Source organism: Manis javanica, chromosome X (genome assembly GCF_040802235.1).
Source record: "Manis javanica isolate MJ-LG chromosome X, MJ_LKY, whole genome shotgun sequence".
In the NCBI taxonomy this organism is placed as follows: domain Eukaryota; kingdom Metazoa; phylum Chordata; class Mammalia; order Pholidota; family Manidae; genus Manis; species Manis javanica.
This window is the reverse complement of record NC_133174.1, coordinates 140,411,183-140,430,379: the sequence shown is the minus strand read 5'-3', so window position 1 is coordinate 140,430,379 and position 19,197 is coordinate 140,411,183. Positions and strand designations below refer to the sequence as shown.

The 19,197-nt window shown below is 51.7% G+C and overlaps 2 protein-coding genes across 3 annotated transcripts; both read right to left on the bottom strand.

Annotated features, from left to right (window-relative positions):
* Window positions 1-79: 79 nt before the first annotated feature.
* On the bottom strand, window positions 80-5,897 carry GDI1 (GDP dissociation inhibitor 1). Of its 2 annotated transcripts, XM_017666403.3 has the most exons (11): window positions 5,740-5,897; window positions 4,454-4,561; window positions 4,211-4,310; window positions 3,936-4,070; window positions 3,252-3,450; window positions 2,858-2,989; window positions 2,255-2,354; window positions 1,654-1,825; window positions 1,312-1,456; window positions 1,134-1,188; window positions 80-1,043 (listed from the first exon to the last, which is right to left on the bottom strand). In XM_017666403.3, the coding sequence occupies exons 1-11, from the start codon at window positions 5,782-5,784 to the stop codon at window positions 891-893; spliced, it is 1,344 nt and encodes a 447-aa protein (XP_017521892.1). In that variant the 5' UTR covers window positions 5,785-5,897; the 3' UTR covers window positions 80-890. The 2 variants fall into 2 exon arrangements, with proteins under 2 accessions (XP_017521892.1, XP_017521893.1); XM_017666404.3 differs by lacking the exon at window positions 4,454-4,561 and having other exon boundaries at window positions 5,740-5,895.
* A 550-nt stretch (window positions 5,898-6,447) lies between these two features.
* Window positions 6,448-13,791, bottom strand: ATP6AP1 (ATPase H+ transporting accessory protein 1). Its single transcript, XM_017666401.3, has 10 exons — window positions 13,587-13,791; window positions 13,205-13,331; window positions 10,872-10,946; window positions 10,392-10,585; window positions 9,910-9,950; window positions 9,078-9,163; window positions 8,465-8,703; window positions 7,831-7,878; window positions 7,514-7,745; window positions 6,448-7,311 (listed from the first exon to the last, which is right to left on the bottom strand). Exons 1-10 carry the CDS (start codon window positions 13,739-13,741, stop codon window positions 7,102-7,104), a joined length of 1,407 nt encoding a protein of 468 aa, XP_017521890.1. The 5' UTR covers window positions 13,742-13,791; the 3' UTR covers window positions 6,448-7,101.
* Between the last annotated feature and the right edge of the window lie 5,406 nt (window positions 13,792-19,197).

The window sequence follows — 19,197 nt, the reverse complement described above, 5'->3', positions numbered from 1 at the left end:
GCCTCTGTACAAGCCCTTTCTGTTCAGCACAAGGGCCACCAAGTGCCCAACTTTTAGGAAATAAAGCTAAAGATTTGAGTTCAGGTTTCAACACGGTTTTATTGGGAGCTTTTTTCTGTGAAATACACTAGAGGTTGGGGAAGGGGACACATTCACTTTGCATAAGGGTTTCCCACCACTAAGGGAAAGACTAGGGAAAGGGTGGAGCACAGGGGTTTGGATCCATTTTCCCACCTCCTTTTGCTTTGCTCACGTTTCTTTTCTCTCAGCAATTACCAGAGGACACATACACACAAAAAAAGAACAGCAAAACATTCCTCTAATGGGGCCACACCCAAGCCCTCTCCCCTCCCAGGCCATACCAGAAGGCTACAGGTTGAGGGGAATAGGACTCTCTTCTCAGACAGGGTGGGCCAAAGTTAATAAATTAGAATAAATTAACAGGGAAGGGGGGAATGCAACTTTGTGCTGGGAGGGCCCCTTCTTTCCAACACACAAGAGAGTTGGTAGGGGGAGGTGGGGGCATCTCCAAAGGCCACTACAGCGGGGTTAAGAGTGGTGGGGGCAGAAGTGAGCTTTTCCTCCCTGTTCTTCCCAAAGAGAGCAGAAGAATTAGAGGTGGGGGGGGGGAGGAAGACACACACAAGAGGAACCCTCTTCAAGGATAAGGGTGGGCCAAGAAAGAGGATGCTATCCAAACCCCCGTCTACCAAACCACTAAGGTTAAGGATTTGGTCAGTCAATGAGGTGGGAAACAGGAATGTAGTGAGGGAAGCAAAGGATGCTAGAAACAGGGGTGCCCAGCCACACCCATCTCCCCAGCCTCCAGGAGAACAGACTCAGGTGAAGGAAGAGGGTGCCAAGGGTGGGGGTGGGGGTGGGGGCGGCAATCACTGGTCAGCTTCTCCAAAGACATCGTTCTGTTTACGCTTCATGTTCTCAAAGTCAAAGGCAGAGCCTGCCATGCGCTTGTAGATGTCTTTAATGTCATTGCAGGTTGTCTCGAAGTGTGTAGTAGCATCGTAGGAGCAGGAGCAGAACACCTGAAAACAGTCAGAGCCCAGGGCCCAAGGAGAGTTAGGCAGGGACTCTGGGTGGGCAGTCAGGAGCCAGGGCCAGGACAGGCTGCTTACCTGGCTCTCAGAACCATCGTCGATGGGCTCATACAAGTCACTGATGGCCACAAACCTGAGGAGTAGGTGTAGGGGTGGGTAGGCCTTACAACCAGCCCTGCCCTCCCTGGTCCCCAACCCCCAGCAACTTGGCTCCCTTCCTCCCCAGTAGCCTCAGCCCTGGACCCCAGTCCCTTACTTCTGGTCAATGGGCTCCAGCAGCTCCAGGGCAGGCTCAACCTCCTTTTCAGGCTCCCCAGTCTCCACTGTGGTACTGGCGATGGCGATGTACTTGCCCTGTGCAGCCACATTGTGTGCATACGAAATCATGCATACGTAGATGTCTGCCCAAAAGAAGCACTCCGTCAACACAGGCACATGCAAGACTCCTAGGGGTTGGGCTCAATTCGGGTCTGCCACCCCACCCCCCCAAGCTACACACAGTGGGCAGCATCCAAGCTATCACCCACATAGAGAGCAAGTCTAAGCTTACCCAATCACTAGAACCCCACTGGAGGAAATCACGAGGGGCTCAGCCTACCTGACTTCCTGTTGACCTGGTTCTGGGGGATGATGATCTGGCAGGAGTTGGCATCATTAGTGTTCTTGATGGGGTGGCTGAGGATACAGATGATGCGGATAACCTGGCCGGCCTTCCGAACACGGTCTGGAATGTAGCTGGGGTCACAGATCAGCTGCTTGCAGCGGGCCACCTGTGAAAGCAACCAGAAGACCTTTTCCTGACCCCATCGCTCCCCCAGGTGATCATGGAGCTGGGTCCACAGCCAGCACTGGCAGCTCCAGCAGACAGGGCCCTCCACTGCCCCTTCTATAGCATAGAGCTCCATTCTGTACCTCAGAGAAATGGGCTGTAATATCCAGGGCTGGGTGACCCCCTCTGCTAAGACACTGTGATCAGGAACACTCTATGGACCCGACACAGCACATGGGCTTTGAAGGATACCTCTCGCCAAGAGGAGTGACTATGACAGATTTCTTCTGGAGCCCCAGTCCCTAGGCCAGGGCCCTTAGAGCTGAGTAACAGCAGACTCAGGAAAGGCAAGATCACTGGGAAAAGAACCTCTAAGGAGGGGGCCAAACCCCACCCAGAACATAGTGAATGCACTGCGGGGAAGGCTTACCTCTCCCTCAGACTTCACACCCACCACCTTGCCATTCTCCATGATGATGTCGTCCACAGGTTTGTTCAGCATATATGTCCCCCCATAGATAGCACTCAATCTGTGGTGGGGACAATCATGGTGAATTCCCGCTCCCAGGAGAAACAGAGACTGGAGCCACTGCACCTTCCCCCCACCAGCACTGGCGTGCAGAGGTGGCTACTCCAAGCAGGCAGAGCTCAGGAGAGCCAGCGATTCTTCCCAGATGTCACTCCCACAAACTCAGGACGAAATTCAGGGCTCCTTCCTCTCTGGAGCTTCCACCCAGAATACTCTACAATGGGTTAGTGTGAGGGCATAGCTCCTCACAGAAATTGCTTGGAGAACAGACACAGGGCTCTGGAGCAGCTCTGACTTGAGGTTCCATGGCACTGGGCCCAGTGCTACCACTGCCCAACTCAGGCCAGGAACCAAGCAACCCCATTTGCGGTTCAACGCACTGTTGCAGAACCCGTCACTCAAGAACGGTGTACATTAAATTAAGAGCACAACGGAATGCACAAAGGGCTGTTTCCATTAGCTCTTCTACTCGGGACTGTGAACTGAAAGAAGCCATGCCCTCACCTTGCAAAGCCCTGGGGCAGCTCGCCAAGGCCGTAGAGCGGGTATAAATATGGGCTCTTGCCATACCGGGCCAGAGACTCGCTATACAACTTGATGCGATTGATGGTCTCAAGACAGGGCTGGTCCAGGTAGCTGAGGGGGGATGAAGTCAGAAGAGGCTCCAACAGCAGCACCCCCAGCCCACGCCCTCCCGAGCACCAGGCCAGCCTTCATCACCCTCAATGACCTGGAGAAGATTACGGTCAAATGCAGAAAAGGGGCAGAAAAGGGGACAGGTGAGCATGTGGCTGAGTACAAGAGAGTGCAGAGTGGGCCAAGGGAGCAGCAGGCAGGAGTGGGGAGGGCAGGGTACAGGCCAGGAGAGGGGTGGTCTGCCATGCCCGAGTTTCCTCACTCATCGGTGCGGTAGAGTGCCAGGGCATGGCCGGTGAAGTCAATGACGTCCTGGCCCAGGTCAAACTTCCGGTAGACATCGCGCATGCTGGTGTTCTGGGGGTCAACACCTTCAAATGTCTTGGGGTCATTCTCATCAAAGTTCGCCACAAACACCAGGAACTTGCGGAAGCGCCGTTTCTCAAACATGCCCATCAGATCTGCGGAGGCAATGTGAAGAGAGCCTTCTCGCCACAGAACACACCTCTCCTTCCCACCCTTCCCACTAGGTAGACCAAGAAAGCCGGTGCCCTAGCTCCCAGCTGAGTTTTGTTGCTGCCCACCATGTGACCTTAGATAAATCCTTCTGCCCTTCTTGGTCTGTTTTCCCATCTGTACAAAGAGGGGATTGGGCTGGACAGGCTCTCAGGACCCTCCAGGCTACTGACACTTGGGGATATTTCATCAGTCAGATGGAGACCCTGTCAAAGGCTTAATTAAGTTTTTCAGAGTTTCCCCCAATGCACAGCCCTTCTGTGTGTTGACTTTGCTCCTGATAACCAAGGTAAGGGGCCTGGGGCAATTAGAAGACAGAGCAAAGGGTTTCTGGTGTTCAACAGAGATATGACCTTGGGCAAGGGGTGCCCTGCCGTAAATAGCTGCTCCTTATGCCCATGATTCTGTGGCTCAGGGGACCCACACTCACTGGAAGCCAAGGCTTCAGTCTCAGTGGATGGCACTTTGTAGATCTTGCCCCCTTTGTAGACAAAGCTGCCCTCCACCACCTTGAAGTCCAGATAGCGTGTCACCTCTGTATACAGCAGCATCTTTACCAACTGCCCTGCGGGGCGGTGGGAGGAAAGCAACATCAGCACGGATCCCTGCAGATGCTCTAGTGGGACTAGCTGCCCTTTCTCTGGAGCCTAACGCTCCTCTGGTTGTCCTAATCACCCCCCACAACACCTCGTTTGTCTCTCTCACCATTGGCCATGAGGAATTTGGGGATCAGGTCCACGTTCCAGTCTCGGCCCCGGCCCATTGCCTCAGAGGGCCCGTCCAGCAATTGAAACCGTTTATACAGCTGTAAGCAGGAGGAAGAGAAAGAGAAGTACCTAAAGGACCACCCCTCTCCTCCCCTGCCCCACTGCCCAGAGTCTGGGGAGCTGCTCTGGCACCCTATGCAAGAGGCTAATGAAGGATGGGCCTGGGTCCAGGTGACCTCACCTCCTCTAGGGGTGTGATAGAGGAGCTCTCACCCCCATAGTAGGGGTTCCGGTCCATGTGCAGCACTTTCTTCCCATTCACGGACATGATGCCTGACAGGATACACTCCTGGGAAAGGGGACAACATCTGCAGTACTCCCACTGCCCACATTCCCACCAGCAGCGCTGATTTGTTCCCCACCCCAAACCTGAGAAAAGCAAAACTTGGATGCTGCTGCCCAAGTGGACAGCTCTCTCCACCCCAGCTGGCTGGTTCGCCTAAAACTGGGGGTGATGGCTTTACTTGACCATTTTGCCTATGGCACTGTTGGGCAAAGAGATGAAGAACGAGAAAAATAAAGGCAGAATTGGGAGAGTGCCCAGCAGACACGTGGACGGTGTTCCGACAACTAACATTAGCCAAGAAAGTCATCTAGCCACGTCGAGCCGCGCTAAAATGCAGAGAAGACACAATGAGCCACAGAGGGGGTCCAGCTGGACAGTGAAGGGCACCGAAAGAGAAGTGAAGAAAAGCGGAGCATGGTCCTGAAATCGCTAGCCCCAATCTGGGATGCCCTTTCTTCAAAGGGCAAGGGCCCCTGACCCTGAACTTGCGCCAGCCACGGGAGGGGCGTCCCCTCCACACCCCCCGGACTAAGGGAGATGAGTCTCTCAGGAGAGCGGTCCAACCGGGCTTGGGAGAAGGGAGAAGATAAACACCCTCAACCAGTCACTGTCAGCAGCCCAAGGACAAAGACCGCAGAGATCTCCATGGGAAACTGGGGTGAGGCAGCAGGAATGCGGTCAATTCCCCCGTACCTCCGGCTGCTGCTCCTTCTGGAACATTCCCTGGGTCTCCGGCCCCATAAGAAGCCGGGGAGGCAGGATGAAGGCCCACCCTGGTGAGCACCCCAAACCAGAGATCCTTGTACTTCAACCCCATCAACATTAGCGCAAGATGGGAGGAGATAGGGCGGGGCCGGGGGAATCGGGCCGAACGAACGGGGGTGCGTTTTCTGGCCCAGCAAGCCGGGATGGGGAAGACGGGGGGAGCTGGGCGTAGGGACCAGGAAATCGAGGGTGCAGCCAGGAAAGGGGCACCTTCTTGGAGACGAGCCCACGGCGGTGGGGAGAAGCGACGTGGCGGGGAGGGAGGGACACGGGGCTGCCCTTTCGGGGACCACAACGCCGGGGGCGGCAGCGCGGCGGATGGCAGTGAGGGGAGGATGGCGCGGGCGGCCGGGGCCTGCAGCACCACGGGAAGCAGGGGGCGATGCGAAGCCCCAGGCGCCTAAGGCCGCACTTACAGTGAGGCCGGTTCCCAGCACGATCACATCGTATTCCTCGTCCATGGTCTCGCCTCAGTGCCAGCGCCCGTCGGCTCCTCCTCTTCCTTCACCACAGCAGCCGCTGCCGCAGCACTGGACCAAAGATGGCGGCGGCCGAACTCCACGTGACCCTTCCGCCGCGTCAAAGAGTCCCGGCTCCTCCCCGCGTCCCGCCGCGCCCCGCCGCAGCCACTGCCTCCCCGAACGGCGGCCGGGGCTCGGGCCCCAACACCAGCACGGCTCTGTGGGCGGCGCCGCCCCCCGAGGACCCTGAGGGGAGCTGGGCGGAGCGGGCCGGAGGCCTGTGCTGCGGTCTCCGAGGGATCAATGCGCGGGAGCTCGAGAGCTCCTCCCCGCCTGCCGAGAGGCTGGGCGCGCGTCGCTGCGGCAGCCGGGGGCGTCCCCTGGGGACGCGAGGACAGCCATTGTCACAGCCGTCCCCCGCTGGACGCTGACCGCTCCCGCCCTTCGTCCGCCTCGCTGCCCTGGCCGACTAAGGATCCAGCTTGCTGAAGACCCTCCTGGCCTCCCCCGGTTCCCGGAGAGGTGGTCCGCAGGACCCCTCCGAGGCCTCCCCGCCTCCTTAGGCCTGGCTCAGCTACAGTACATCCGGACGCCTCCTCCCGCAGCCCTGAGTCAAGCGCATCCCTCATGCCCACCGCAGAAAAGAGTGAATAGAGGCGCAGGCATGGCGACCCGTCTTTATTTTATTAAGGAGGAAACCACCAATTATCCCAGGCATTCCTGGCCGGAACATGCCAGAAATGTAGTGGCCACACCCAGCCCACCTGCCTGGGAGGCCCCTTTCTTGTCAGGCCACAGAAATAAAACCTAAGATACTGCTTACTGTTAGTTAGCACAACGTCACCAAACTGCAATAATGCCAGCCAAGCTGGACAGTTAAATAGTACTTCCACACACACCCAAGCTCAGGGAACCTCCAGCTCCTGGCTGCTGCAGTGAACCCCATAAAACCTGGGAAAGGGGCACTGCCTACACAAAAGCACTATAAACAGCTCAGGGTAAATAACCGTGGAGAGATCAGAGTAAGGAGAAAGGGGGAGGAGGGGGCTCTAGAACTCATGTCCCCTTCCCCTCACAATGACTGAGGCTGGGAGATTTGTCTATCTATGCAGAATACATATACCTCATGGGTAGAAATGGGAGGGTGGGCAGCCCAAGGGAAGATCCTTAGCGAGTTGAACAGGGAGCAAGACAAACTGAGGGGAGACAGGGGTTCATGCTATGGAAGAAAGAGAGGAAGCCCTTCAGTCCAGCATGCCTCCAGGTGGGAAAGTGACAACCTGGACACCACACACCCGCCTGCCCCAGGGCGCAGGGTCACACAATCTGGGTCAAAGAGATGGTGGAGCCCTTGTGGTCGTCAAAGCGGTCCATGGTCTTAAGGCTGAGGATCATGTGCAAGCCATAGGTGAAGATGAACAGCATGAACAGGGAGGTGAGCAGCCCCATCCAGATGCCCGGGGAGAAGAAGCCAGCACAGTCACTAGCATAGGAGAACTGCTCGCCCGTCACGTTGAAGGCCTGGATCTGGGGACAGAAAGGACCACATGGCCCCACACTGAAAGAGGCCCAGTGAGGGCTGCGGTTCCCAAGTTAATGGATAGTCCAAATTTTGTGGGATGGGAGCACCATGGGCGCAAGACTCAATTACATTCCTGAGCCCAAGCCCAATGCTGCAACTCTCCAGTTGCACAGGTTCCCCAAGGCTGGGCCCCTCCCTGCCCCCTACCTGGAAGTCCTGAAGAGACATCTGCCAGAGAGAGGGCTGTGCCTGGGGCACAAGGAGGTTGCCGTTCTCACTAAGACTGCTGACATACTCGCAGTGGAAGGAGTAGATGCTGGGCCCTGTGACCTGGGAAGCATTGAAGTAGGCGATGGAGCCATTGCTGTGGATTTCAAGGTGCTCCATGGTAAACCAGTGCCGGGCAGACACTGGGTAGAAGCGATTAGCCAGAGTGAACCTACGGGAGGCCACGGGGCGTCAGGTAGCTGAGAAGGCGAGAGGCCTGCCAGCCCACCCACACCTCAACCACCTCTTAGACTCACTTGAATGTCACCGTGGTACCAAACAGTTGTTCATAGGTCAGTACGAGCCTGCAGGGCCAGAATAAGAGGTGAGTTGCCAGGTTCTGAGAGAGTCTTGAGTGGCATTTTAGAGCAACTTCTTCATGTCTACTCCTATCTAAGCTGCCCCCAAATCCTCATAGCCATGTGAAGAGGCAGCCCCCCCCCACTTAACAGATGGGAAAACTGAGGTCCAGTCACACTGTAGGTTAGGAACCAGCATGCAAGTCCCCTACCTCCAACTGAGGGTTCCTTCCTCTGGCTCCCTGGAGCCCATTACCCCTCTTTTTCAGCTGCCCTTGGGATTGCTGAGGTGCCCAGGCTAGGCTCTGGGGGTTAGGGTACTTTCTCTTGCCACACAGGGAGGGTAGATACAGGAGCCCCAGAACTGGCTCAGAAATGGTATACACCCTCATGCAATTGCCTTGAGGCTGCTCAGAGAGGACGCATCAGGTTCCCAGGTGATTGGGCCAAAGACTAGAGGGCAGGGGAGGCAGAACTCTGAGTAACCCCCATTCTAAGAGCCGTCTACCACCCCAGGATTACCACCTGTATTCCCAGGGTGAATACCCCCTGCACACACACACACCTGTAGTGGCAGGCACTTTACCCTCACCTAGCAACAGAGTCATTCCAGAAGGAGCCCGTCAGGTTGAGCTCCTTGACCCCAAAGGTGAGGGAGGTCAGGTCCTCCCAACGGTCCTTGTATGACACCGAGAAGTTTTGGGCCCAGAACAGGATTCGGGGGGCGGTGTCATTGTAACTCACAGGGGGATGGATCACAGACGATGCTGGGAGTTTTTGCAGCAGCTGGCGCCCTAGTCCCCCAGCCACCATGGCTACATCACGGGCCACCTGCAGAAACAGCCCATAAGCCTTCTCTCAGTGGCCCTTGGAGCAGGCCCCAAAACCAAGCGGTCTGCCCTTGCTCTCCCCATGCAGTACCCTTTCCAGCATCTGCAGTCCCACCGGCCCTATTGAGGTCCTTCCTCCAGGAAGCTTTCTCCAGCTGTCCCCAAGCCTTTGTGATTGTCCCAGTCTTTCCAGTTTAGGGACGTGGGGACTTACTATCCAAGTATAGCAGCATTTAAGGCTGACAGGGCAAGATGGAAAGCTACTGCCTAGGAGGACAAAACAGGAGTTCACAAAACCTCATCCTCATCAGCCCAGGGGAGAATCCATGCAGCCTCTGCGCACACCTCCCAGAGCCCCAGCAGAAGGGCACGTACCCTGGAAGGGTGGACGGCTGTGAGGGCTGCTGTGTACGGGACATCTTCGGACTTGAGCGTACTCAGCACCTGTCCTATGACCTCATCTGAGGAGCAACAGGGGGAGTGGAGAACCAGGTCGTAGGCAGCCGCTTACAGCAACACTCCCCACGGCCTGGCAGAAGCTGGCAGAGGTGAGGCTGCACCCTTCCACGTGTCACATTGGTGCCCTCTCTTGAGGGCACTCAGTGGGATCCCCTCATTAAAGTGGGGCCCAGCAGATGTCTGCCCTGTAAAGCCTCCCCACCCCTAGCACCTGGCACCTCTTCTTTGATGGGACAGAGACCCTCACAGGGCCAGCTCCCATCAACCTTCACTAGTGTTCTCCATTCCAGTGAAGACCCCTAATAGCAGCTACTTCTCGCCCCACTCATGCCCAGCCTCCCACAGGACACCTGTGGCCTCAGTAGTCAACTCACTGAGCCAAGCCCTATGTGGGACAAGCAAAGGCCCATAGATACAAAAAATTCCAAATCCACCCATGGAAGGCTTTCAATGACCTTCCCATGGGGAATGACTTTTATAGCAAAAACAACAAATCCTCAGAACTGTTTTTTGAAATACTTCTGGTCTGTTAAATCTTAAACTCTATTCGTAGGTTTCTGCACAAGGAGCCCCTAGATATCCCAACACCTCTACCAGGCAGGGCCCAGATGGAGGTGAGTGAGGCTTGGGGGCCAACATTTCCCTGCTCAGCTGCCTGGTGCTCCAAGAAGCAGGGAGGCCACCCTGGGAATGTGGGTCTGAGGAGCTGTGGTCCAGCCCCCCACGGCCAAGGGCTTACCCCACTCACCATTGCCTGTGAGGACTTCTCGTGGCGCCATGAGACCCGAGCTACAGAAGAGTCAGAGCGTTAGAGCCCCCACGATGTAACCAGCTGTGCCCCTCCGGTGTGTCCTCTGCTCCAGGCCAGCACCCTTCCTCACAGCCCCGTTCACCCTTTGTGATTGTCCCAGTCTTTCCAGCTGGGCCTCAGGCACTGTGCTCACTCACTGTCCCTCCACACCTGTGCCCACCTTATGGGCCTGCCCCTTTCTCCCCCAGTTTCACAGTCCCAGCTCCTCATCTCTGGAGGCTTGACAGGCCTAGCTCAGTGTTGGGCACTGACTCCTGAGTCACAGCCTAGCCAAAGGCTCTTTGTGCCTCTTCTAGCCATATGGGGCACCTTCTGGAAAGAATTCAAGGTGCTGAATGGGAGGACTATCGTCTTTGGCTGAGTTGTGCTACCAGAGACTCACAGCTCTCTGGGCCCTGAGGGCAGGGGCTGGGCCATACCTGACTGTGTAGGGCAGGCGGATGAGCAGCAAGGCTGGGAGGCTGGCATTGAGCTTCAGCTCCCGCAGTGTGGCCAAGTCCACATGCAGGGGGCTGGCCCCAAGCTTCTCCTGTAGGTAAGTGGTCAGAGTGCTGACCGCGTACCAGTCGACAGCAGGAAGCACCAGAGACGAGGGGGCCAGGTCCAGGGCATTCTGGGGATAGGGGAGAAGTGGGAGGATGAGTTAGCAAGAGACCAGTGTGCCTGGGCCACCACCCCAAACCTCTCTGGCAGCCCTCTTTGGCAAGCCACACCAACACCCACATGGAGGTCTCCTTCTGGGTCAGAAAGAAAACACCCCACACCCCTAGCCCGTGACACTCAGGCTTTTCTACCCGCAAAGCCAGTGTCTCTAGTTGATAAGGGGACAGTTCTTATTGTGCTGGGGAAGGGGCCACAGGACAGTGCCCATGGTCCTAAGCCTGGGAGAGGACTCTTACCTCCAGGTTAGAAAAGGCGCTGTCCTGCTTGTTTCCAAACACGCCACCATATGCTGTGAAGTCCTCAATGCTCAGCTAGTAGGGAAGCAAGAAAGATGGCCTCAGAGGATTGGGCCAAGGCAGGGGGCAGATGCCTTCCCTGTGCATTTGCAGGGCCAGCAAAATCTCATTCAGAGTCAGATTTGGTCTGGCCAAAGAGTAAGCAAGGATGGGTTTGGGAGTGGGGGATAAGGGGAAAGAAGGTTCTCGTTCTTTTTTTTAAGCACCCTCCTAACAGGGTGAGAAAACATGGAAGGTGATCATGGGGCTGGGAGGAAAGCTGACTTGCGGTAGCCTCAGGAGTAAGAGTCAGCTGCCTGCCTGCAGATACGAGGAACTGGGGAAGAGGGAAGCTGGGGAGTGGGGGCTGGGGGACAGCCAGGCATTTCCAGAGGGGAAGTCAGAGCAAAGGAGAGCCTGCACAGCAGTTACCCATGCTAGAGCCTCCTATGTCCATCGGACAGGCCCTTTTCAAAGGAGGCTGAAAAGTCCCCCTCACTGTGGGTTTTGGTGGAAGAGGAGAGCACGGTTAAGGTCTCAGAACATGAAGGAGAGAGCACTAAAGTCTTCTGGGCTCCCTGAACCAGTCACTCTGATCCGAACCCCTTTTCCTCTGCAACCCAGAGCCAGCCTTCAACTCCTGCCCTTCTTCCTCAAATCCCCGCTTCTTCTGGTTTCACCCAGTTAGGCCCAGGGACAATCTTCATCAGATTCCCTAGTTCACTGTTTATATACACACTTGCCCTGCTTCCTCTCCCTTCTGGGCAGGAGTCCTGACCTTGCTGGGCTGCCTGGGCTCTCATTCCAAAAGCCCAGGAACCGTTACTGTGTCCTCATGGCACACCCTGCTCAAAATCACCCAAGGTTTCCTGCCACATTTAGAACTGCAACCCACCTTCTTCTCCCTCCTTTCCTGGGTACTTGCTGACCATCTCCTACCCCTTTCTGCCACTCACTACATGCTAGCCACAGCAGCTCTTCTGTGGGCTCACCAAGAGCACTCCTTGCCCAGGGCCTTTGCACCTGCTATTCCCTCTGCCAGGAATGCCCCACATTGGCTCCATCCCTCCCTCCATTTAGGTCTGTGCTCAGAGAGCACCTCCTCAGTGAGTCCTTGCCTGATCACTCTTATCTTAAACAACATTGCCAGTCACTCTGTCCCCTTAGCCTGCTTCCTTCTTTAAAGACTATAGCACTATTATATCACATACCAATTTAGCATTTACCTGTGAGCCTCCGGAGAATGTCAGCTTCCTCAGAGTAGTGGCTTGGGTTATTCTGTTCACTGTTATATCCCCAATACTTAATGGTATAGAGTAGGCAGTCCATATTTGGCAAATGAATGAATGGATGGATGGATGCCATACGGCAGGCGACCTGAGCTAGATGTTTTACATGGATTGTAAGAATTGCTCCTCGCAGCCCTCCAATGTAGTTGGTGTCTTTATTTTATAGATGCAAAAACTGACATTCGCAGATTATTTCAGATATCCACAGTCTGGTAAGGAGGAGAACTAGAACTGAGTTGTAGTCTGACTTCATTAATTATCACCTTCTGGAAGGACTACAGGCCAGCATGACCACCATCACCTGCCCACGGAGCAATGGAGCAAGACCACTAGGAGGATGATCCATGAGGGCCACCAACAAGGAAGAGACAAGCAGAGGCTCAATAACCTCCCAAACATCAATCCTACACTACCCTAGAATCTTCTCATGGTCTATATGCCTGCTTTGGGGACACAGGTTCTTGAGGACTCAGTCAGTGTGCATGTCAGTGTGCATAACCATGGAACTTCAGCCAATCATTGCACCACCACAACCCTTAGTTTCCTTGGCAGTAAAACCGAGATAATGACATCAGCTGAGCACAGTGCATAGGAAGCACACAATAACTGATCACTTTCTAGTTATCTCTACTATGATCATCATAATTAGAATCACAATTCTGCCACCCATTAGCTGTGTGACCTTGGGCAAGTCACTTACCCTCCTTGAGGGTCAGACTTCTCATCTGTAAACAGGGTCTATAATCTCCACCAGGCAGGGAAGATCAGGTAAGTGCTTGGTACTCAGTAGACATCTAGCCTCTGACCCCTTGCTTCACCCTGTCAAGTCGGTGCCATTTTCAGGCCATTCCCAGTGAATCTTCTCCTACAGACCTTTCAAGAAAGAAGCCACACCTCCGTACAATTGGGACAAGGTCACTGAAATTTTCCCTGGGGGAATGGGCCTCAGTGTCGTCGGGGGAGGGAGCCTACCGAACAAGGGAGAGAGGGCTGGGGCAGTCGCACCTTGTCTTGCAGGAACAGCAGCACATTGCGGGGGCCCAACTCCAGGGCGGGGTCTAAGTACGTGGAGAGTTGCATGTCGCTAGTGATGTGGCCCTCGTGGGTGTCGGCCGCAGGAGCCCACAAGTCCCTGTCAGGGGACAGAAGAGGTGCTGTCAAACGGGGGCACACAGCTTGAGATCCAAAGCCCATGAGTTCCCAGCTTGATGCGTGGGGCCCGGAGCTCTGAGCTGGTCTACTCGCTACGGGCCGTCAAGCAAGGGACAGTCCACTTCTAGGCCTCGCCTCCCCTCGCCGAGGACAACCCTGGGTCGGGAGAAGGCACTTCAGCCGCCGCGACGCGTAGCGCAGCCCAAACCGGCCCTGCCCGGCCCGCCCCGCTCACCGGTCACTCGACCACAGCACAAGCGGCACCTGCTGCTCCGCCACCGCCGCCGCCGCTGCCGCCACCAGGAACAGCAGCAACCACTGCATCTGCCAGAATGCCGGGGCCCGCCGCGTCCCCATGCGTCCCCAAGCGACTGCTGTCGCCGCCATCATATCCTTGGTCTCCACTGCCTGGGCCACCCCTGCAGCCGCAGATCAGGTGACCACTGCCCCCGCCCGATCTCCGCCTCGCGCCTCCATTGGCCTGGGCACAGGCCTGCTCCCCAGAGCCACAGATGATTGGAAGAAGCGCAAGCCACTCACAGCCACTCCTTTTCTTTTTTTTTTTTTTATTAAGGTATTTTTGCTATACACTCTTATGAAGGTTTCACATGAAAAAACAATGTGGTTACTACATTTACTCATATTATCAAATCCCCAACCATGCCCCACTGCAGTCACTGTCCATCAGTGCAGCAACTTGCCAGAGATCCACTATGTGCCTTCTCTGGGCTACACTGCTCACCCCGTGATCCCCCACACCGTGTCACAGCCGCTCCTTTTCACTGGTTGGCTGTCCGTGTCTCCAGGCACGCGCGCTTCAGGCAGAAAAGGGGGCGTGGCCAAGCTTAGCCGGTTCCCACCAGGCTGGCCAGGCTTCTCCACAGGTTCCCAGAGGCGTGGCTTAGCTCCTTCCTGTTTTAATCTTCTTTCTGCTTAAAATTGGGAAAGTGGTTTCTTTCCCTGCAGGTGGTCCCTGCCTGATACAAGTCAGGAGCGAGCGGATAAACACCAGCACTTACAGCGGGCAGGGAGGAGGAGCATCAAGGAGGAGGGGGAAACCCAGCGAGAAATGGGATATCAAGGACACTGTGATAAACAATGTCACTGTCAACTGCTCCGAGGAAGCCGGTGAGATGAGGACAAAAAAGTGTTTCCTGGACTAAGCAATAATTGGAAACTTTGGCAAGAGCCTTGTCAGTATGATCAAGTGAAGACAAGGTGTAGGATTGGAAGTTTGCCTTAAAGAGAGGAAAGAGAATGACAGCTTGAGTCACAAGATGGGAGACACCACTTCAAACTAACCGGGAGACTGTTAGGCAGGAAAATAGATATGAGCGGGATGGAAAGGAAAAGGCCAGGGAAGTCCACTAAAAAGACTCAGAGTTAATCAATTAAAGCTCAAAAAGCCAGGAGCAACTTGGCCTGGAATGTTTGCATATCCCCCAGATTAAGGAGGGTACCTCCACATAGCCCATGCCTTCATTGCCTTAATCATGCAGGCCGAGCTTATTTTTTTACTTTACCTCTATGCTGTTTTATCTCTCCTTGGCCCCTCATCAACTAGTTTGTAACCTTGGCAACTGATTTAGCATGCAGGCCCAGCCTTAGACAACATAGTAAAAGGCAGGAAGGAGTCCATCTTAAAGATCATATTTTAATACCCAGGAAGTTAAGAAGATTCTTAGCTAACTCTTAGCAAACAGACAGTAACTGAGTCCACCTTGGAGGCTGGACAGGCAGCCTGTGTGATCTGCTCCCAGACCAAGACTCCCGTATCCCAGGGAGACAGCGGAGCAGGAAGTTCCTTGTGTTAAGTTAATTCTAAGTATTCAAAGACCACCTAACAGGTCTGCACCCCCAGGCCTTAGTCACATTCCTAAAGAATCCTTAGAAGGGGGAATCCCCAACCTTTTGGGGTGCTCCTCTCTCTGAGGTCGCCCGCACTTTCTGAGGGCAAAACCTTTTAATCTTAAAGTCTCTACAACCTTTCAGGGCGACTCTCCTCGCTGAGGTTGCCTGCTGCACTTTTTCTCTCTTTAAGTAACTTTAAATAAAACTTTTACTCTGCTTCACTACTGTGTCTCTGCCCTTCAATTCTTTGTTGCAGTGGGAACAAGGACAGGAAAATACACAACGCTCCCCCAACAGAGACTTCTATCTTTTTTTTTAATGACTAATTTATTTTTATTTTTTTGAAGAACATTATATTTACTAGGCTCTCCCCTACCACAAGTCCCCCCCCACAAACCCCATTACAGTCACTGTCCATCAGCATAGTAAGATGTTGTAGAATCACTACTTGTCTTCTCTGTGTTGCACAGCCCTCCCCGTGCCCCCATCCCCCACATTATACATGCTAATCATAATGCCTTCTTTCTTCTTCCCCACCCTTATCCCTCCCTACGCTCCCATTCTCCCCAGTCTCTTTCCCTTTGGTAACTGTTAGTCCATTCTTGGGTTCTGTGATTCTGCTGCTGTTTATTCCTTCAGTTTTTCTTTTGTTCTTATACTCCACAGATGAGTGAAATCACTTGGTATTTGTTTTTCTCTGCTGGCTTATTTCACTGAGCATAATACCCTCTAGCTCCATCCATGTTGTTGCAGATGGTAGGATCTGTTTTCTTCTTGTGGCTGAATAATATTCCATTGTGTATATGTACCACATCTTCTTTATCCATTCATCTACTGATGGACACTTAGGTTGCTTCCATTTCTTTGCTATTGTATGTAAATAGTGCTGCAATAAACATAGGGGTGCATCTGTCTTTTTCAAACTGGAGTGCTGCATCCTTAGGGTTAATTCCTGGGAGTGGAATTCCTGGGTCAAATGGTAACTCTATTTTGAGCATTTTGAGGAACCTCCATACTGCTTTCCACAATGGTTGAACTAATTTACATTCCCACCAGCAGTGTAGGAGGGTTCCCCTTTCTCCGCAACCTCGCCAACATTTGTTGTTCTTTGTCTTTTGGATGGTGGCCATCCTTACTGGTGTGAGGTGATATCTCATTGTGGTTTTAATTTGCATTTCTCTGATAACTAGCATCTTTTCATGTGTCTGTTGGCCATCTGAATTTCTTGTTTGGAGAACTGTCTGTTCGGCTCCTCTGCCCATTTTCTAATTGAATTATTTGCTTTTTGTTTGTTGAGGAGAGTGAGCTCTTTATATATTTTGTATGTCAAGCCTTTATGGGATCTGTCATTTACGAAAATATTCTCCCATACTGTAGGGAACCTTTTTGTTCTATTGATGGTGTCCTTTGCTGTACAGAAGCTTTTCAGCTTGATATAGTCCCACTTGTTCATTTTTGCTTTTGTTTTCCTTGCCCGGGGAGATATATTCATGAAGAAGTCGCTAATGTTCACATCCAAGAGATTTTTGCCAATGTTTTTTTCTAAGAGTTTATGGTTTCATGACTTACATTCAGGTCTTTGATCCATTTTGAATTTACTTCTGTGTATGGTGTTAGACAATGATCCAGTTTCATTCTCTTACATGTATCTGTCCAGTTCTGCCAACACCATCTGCTGAAGAGACTGTCATTTCCCCATTGTATGTCCATGGCTCCTTTATCAAATATTAATTGACCATATATGTTTGGGTTAATGTCTGGAGTCTCTATTCTGTTCCACTGGCCTGTGGCTCTGTTCTTGTGTCAGTACCAAATTGTCTTGATTACTGTGGCTTTGTAGTAGAGCTTGAAGTTTGGGGAGTGAGATCCCTGCCACTTTATTCTTCCTTCTCAGGATTGCTTTGGCTATTCGGGGTCTTTGGTGTTTCCATATGAATATTTGAACTATTCGTTCCAGTTCATTGAAGAATATTGCTGGTAATTTGATAGGGATTGCATCAAATCTGTATATTGCTTTGGGCAGGATGGCCATGTTGACGATATTAATTCTTCCTAACCAAGAGCATGGGATGAGTTTCCATTTGTTAGTGTCCTCTTTAACTTCTCTTAAGAGTGTCTTATAGTTGTCAGGGTATAGGTCTTTCACTTCTTTGGTTAGGTTTATTCCTAAGTATTTTATTCTTTTTGAAGCAATTGTGAATGGAATTGTTGTCCTGATTTCTCTTTCTATTGGTTCATTGTTAGTGTATAGGAAAGCCACAGATTTCTGGTGTTAATTTTGTATCCTGCGACTTTGCTGTATTCTGATATCAGTTCTAGTAGTTTTGGAGTGGAGTCTTTAGGGTTTTTTATGTACAATATCATGTCATCTGCAAATACTGACAGTTTAACTTCTTCTTTACCTATCTGGATTCCTTGTATTTCTTTGTTTTGTCTAATTGCCGTGGCTAGGACCTCCAGTACTATGTTGAATAACAGTGGGGAGAGTGGGCATCCCTGTCTTGTTCCCAATCTCAGAGGAAAAGCTTTCAGCTTCTCGCTGTTCAGTATGATGTTGGCTGTGGGTTTATTGTATATGGCCTTTATTATGTTGAGGTACTTGCCCTCTATACCCATTTTGCTGAGGGTTTTTATCATGAATGGATGTTTTGTTGAATGCTTTTTCAGCATCTATGGAGATGATAATGTGGTTTTTGTTTTTCTATTTGTTGATGTGGTGGATGATGTTGATAGATTTTCGAATGTTGTACCATCCTTGCATCCCTGGGATGAATCCCACTTGGTCATGGTGTATGATCCTTTTGATATATTTTTGAATTTGGTTTGCTAATATTTTGTTGAGTATTTTTGCATCTATGTTCATCACGGATATTGGTCTGTAATTTTCTTTTTTGGTGGGGTCTTTGCCTGGTTTGGGTATTAGGGTGATGATGGCTTCATAGAATGAGTTTGGGAGTATTTCCTCCTCTTCTATTTTTTGGAAAACTTTAAGGAGAATGGGTATTATATCTTCTCTGTATGTCTAATAAAATTCCAAGGTAAATCCATCTGGCCCAGGGCTTTTTTTCTTGGGTAGTTTTTTGATTACTATTTCAATTTCTTTCTGGTAATTGGTTTGTTTAGATTTTGTGTTTCTTCCTTGGTCAGTCTTGGAAGGTTGTATTTTTCTAGGAAGTTGTCCATTTCTTCTAGGTTTTCCAGCTTGTTAGCATATAGGTTTTCATAGTAGTCTCTAATAATTTTTTGTATTTCTGTTGGGTCCGTCGTGATGTTTCCTTTCTCATTTCTGATTCTGTTGATGTGTGTTGATTCTATTTTTCTCTTAATAAGTCTGGCTAGAGGCTTATCTATTTTGTTTATTTTCTCAAAGAACCACCTCTTGGTTTCATTGATTTTTGCTATTGTTTTATTCTTCTCAATTTTGTTTATTTCTTCTCTGATCTTTATTATGTCCCTCCTTCTGCTGACTTTAGGCCTCATTTGTTCTTCTTTTACCAATTTTGATAACTGTGATGTTAGACTATTCATTTGGGTTTGTTCTTCCTTCTTTAAATATGCCTGGGTTGCTATATACTTTCCTCTTAAGACTGCTTTCGCTATGTCCCACAGAAGTTGGGGCTTTGTGTTGTTGTTGTCATTTATTTCCATATATTGCTGGATCTTCATTTTAATTTGGTCATTGATCCACTGACTATTTAGAAGCGTGTTGTTAAGCCTCCATGTGTTTGTGAGCCTTTTTGCTTTCTTGGTACAATTTAATTCTAGTTTTATACCTTTGTGGTCTGAAAAGTTAGTTGGTAGGATTTCAATCTTTTTTAATTTACTGAGGCTCTTTTTGTGGCCTAGTATGTGGTCTATTCTGGAGAATGTTCCATGTGCACTTGAGAAGAATGTGTATCCTGTTGCTTTTGGGTGTAGAGTTCTATAGATGTCTATTAGGTCCATCTGTTCTAGTGTGTTGTTCAGTGCCTCTGTGTCTTTACTTATTTTCTGTC

Coding starts and splice junctions, on each gene's coding strand:
- GDI1 (XM_017666403.3), bottom strand. CDS start 5,784: ATGGACGAGGAATACGATGTGATCGTGCTGGGAACCGGCCTCACT. Junction 3,451..3,935: donor GACTGAAGCCTTGGCTTCCA/GTGAGTGTGGGT, acceptor TTGCCTCCGCAG/ATCTGATGGGCATGTTTGAG. Junction 2,355..2,857: donor CTGCCCCAGGGCTTTGCAAG/GTGAGGGCATGG, acceptor TCCCCACCACAG/ATTGAGTGCTATCTATGGGG.
- ATP6AP1 (XM_017666401.3), bottom strand. CDS start 13,741: ATGATGGCGGCGACAGCAGTCGCTTGGGGACGCATGGGGACGCGGCGG. Junction 10,947..13,204: donor TGCTGTTCCTGCAAGACAAG/GTGCGACTGCCC, acceptor CTTCCCTACTAG/CTGAGCATTGAGGACTTCAC. Junction 7,746..7,830: donor GGTACCACGGTGACATTCAA/GTGAGTCTAAGA, acceptor GGCCTCCCGTAG/GTTCACTCTGGCTAATCGCT.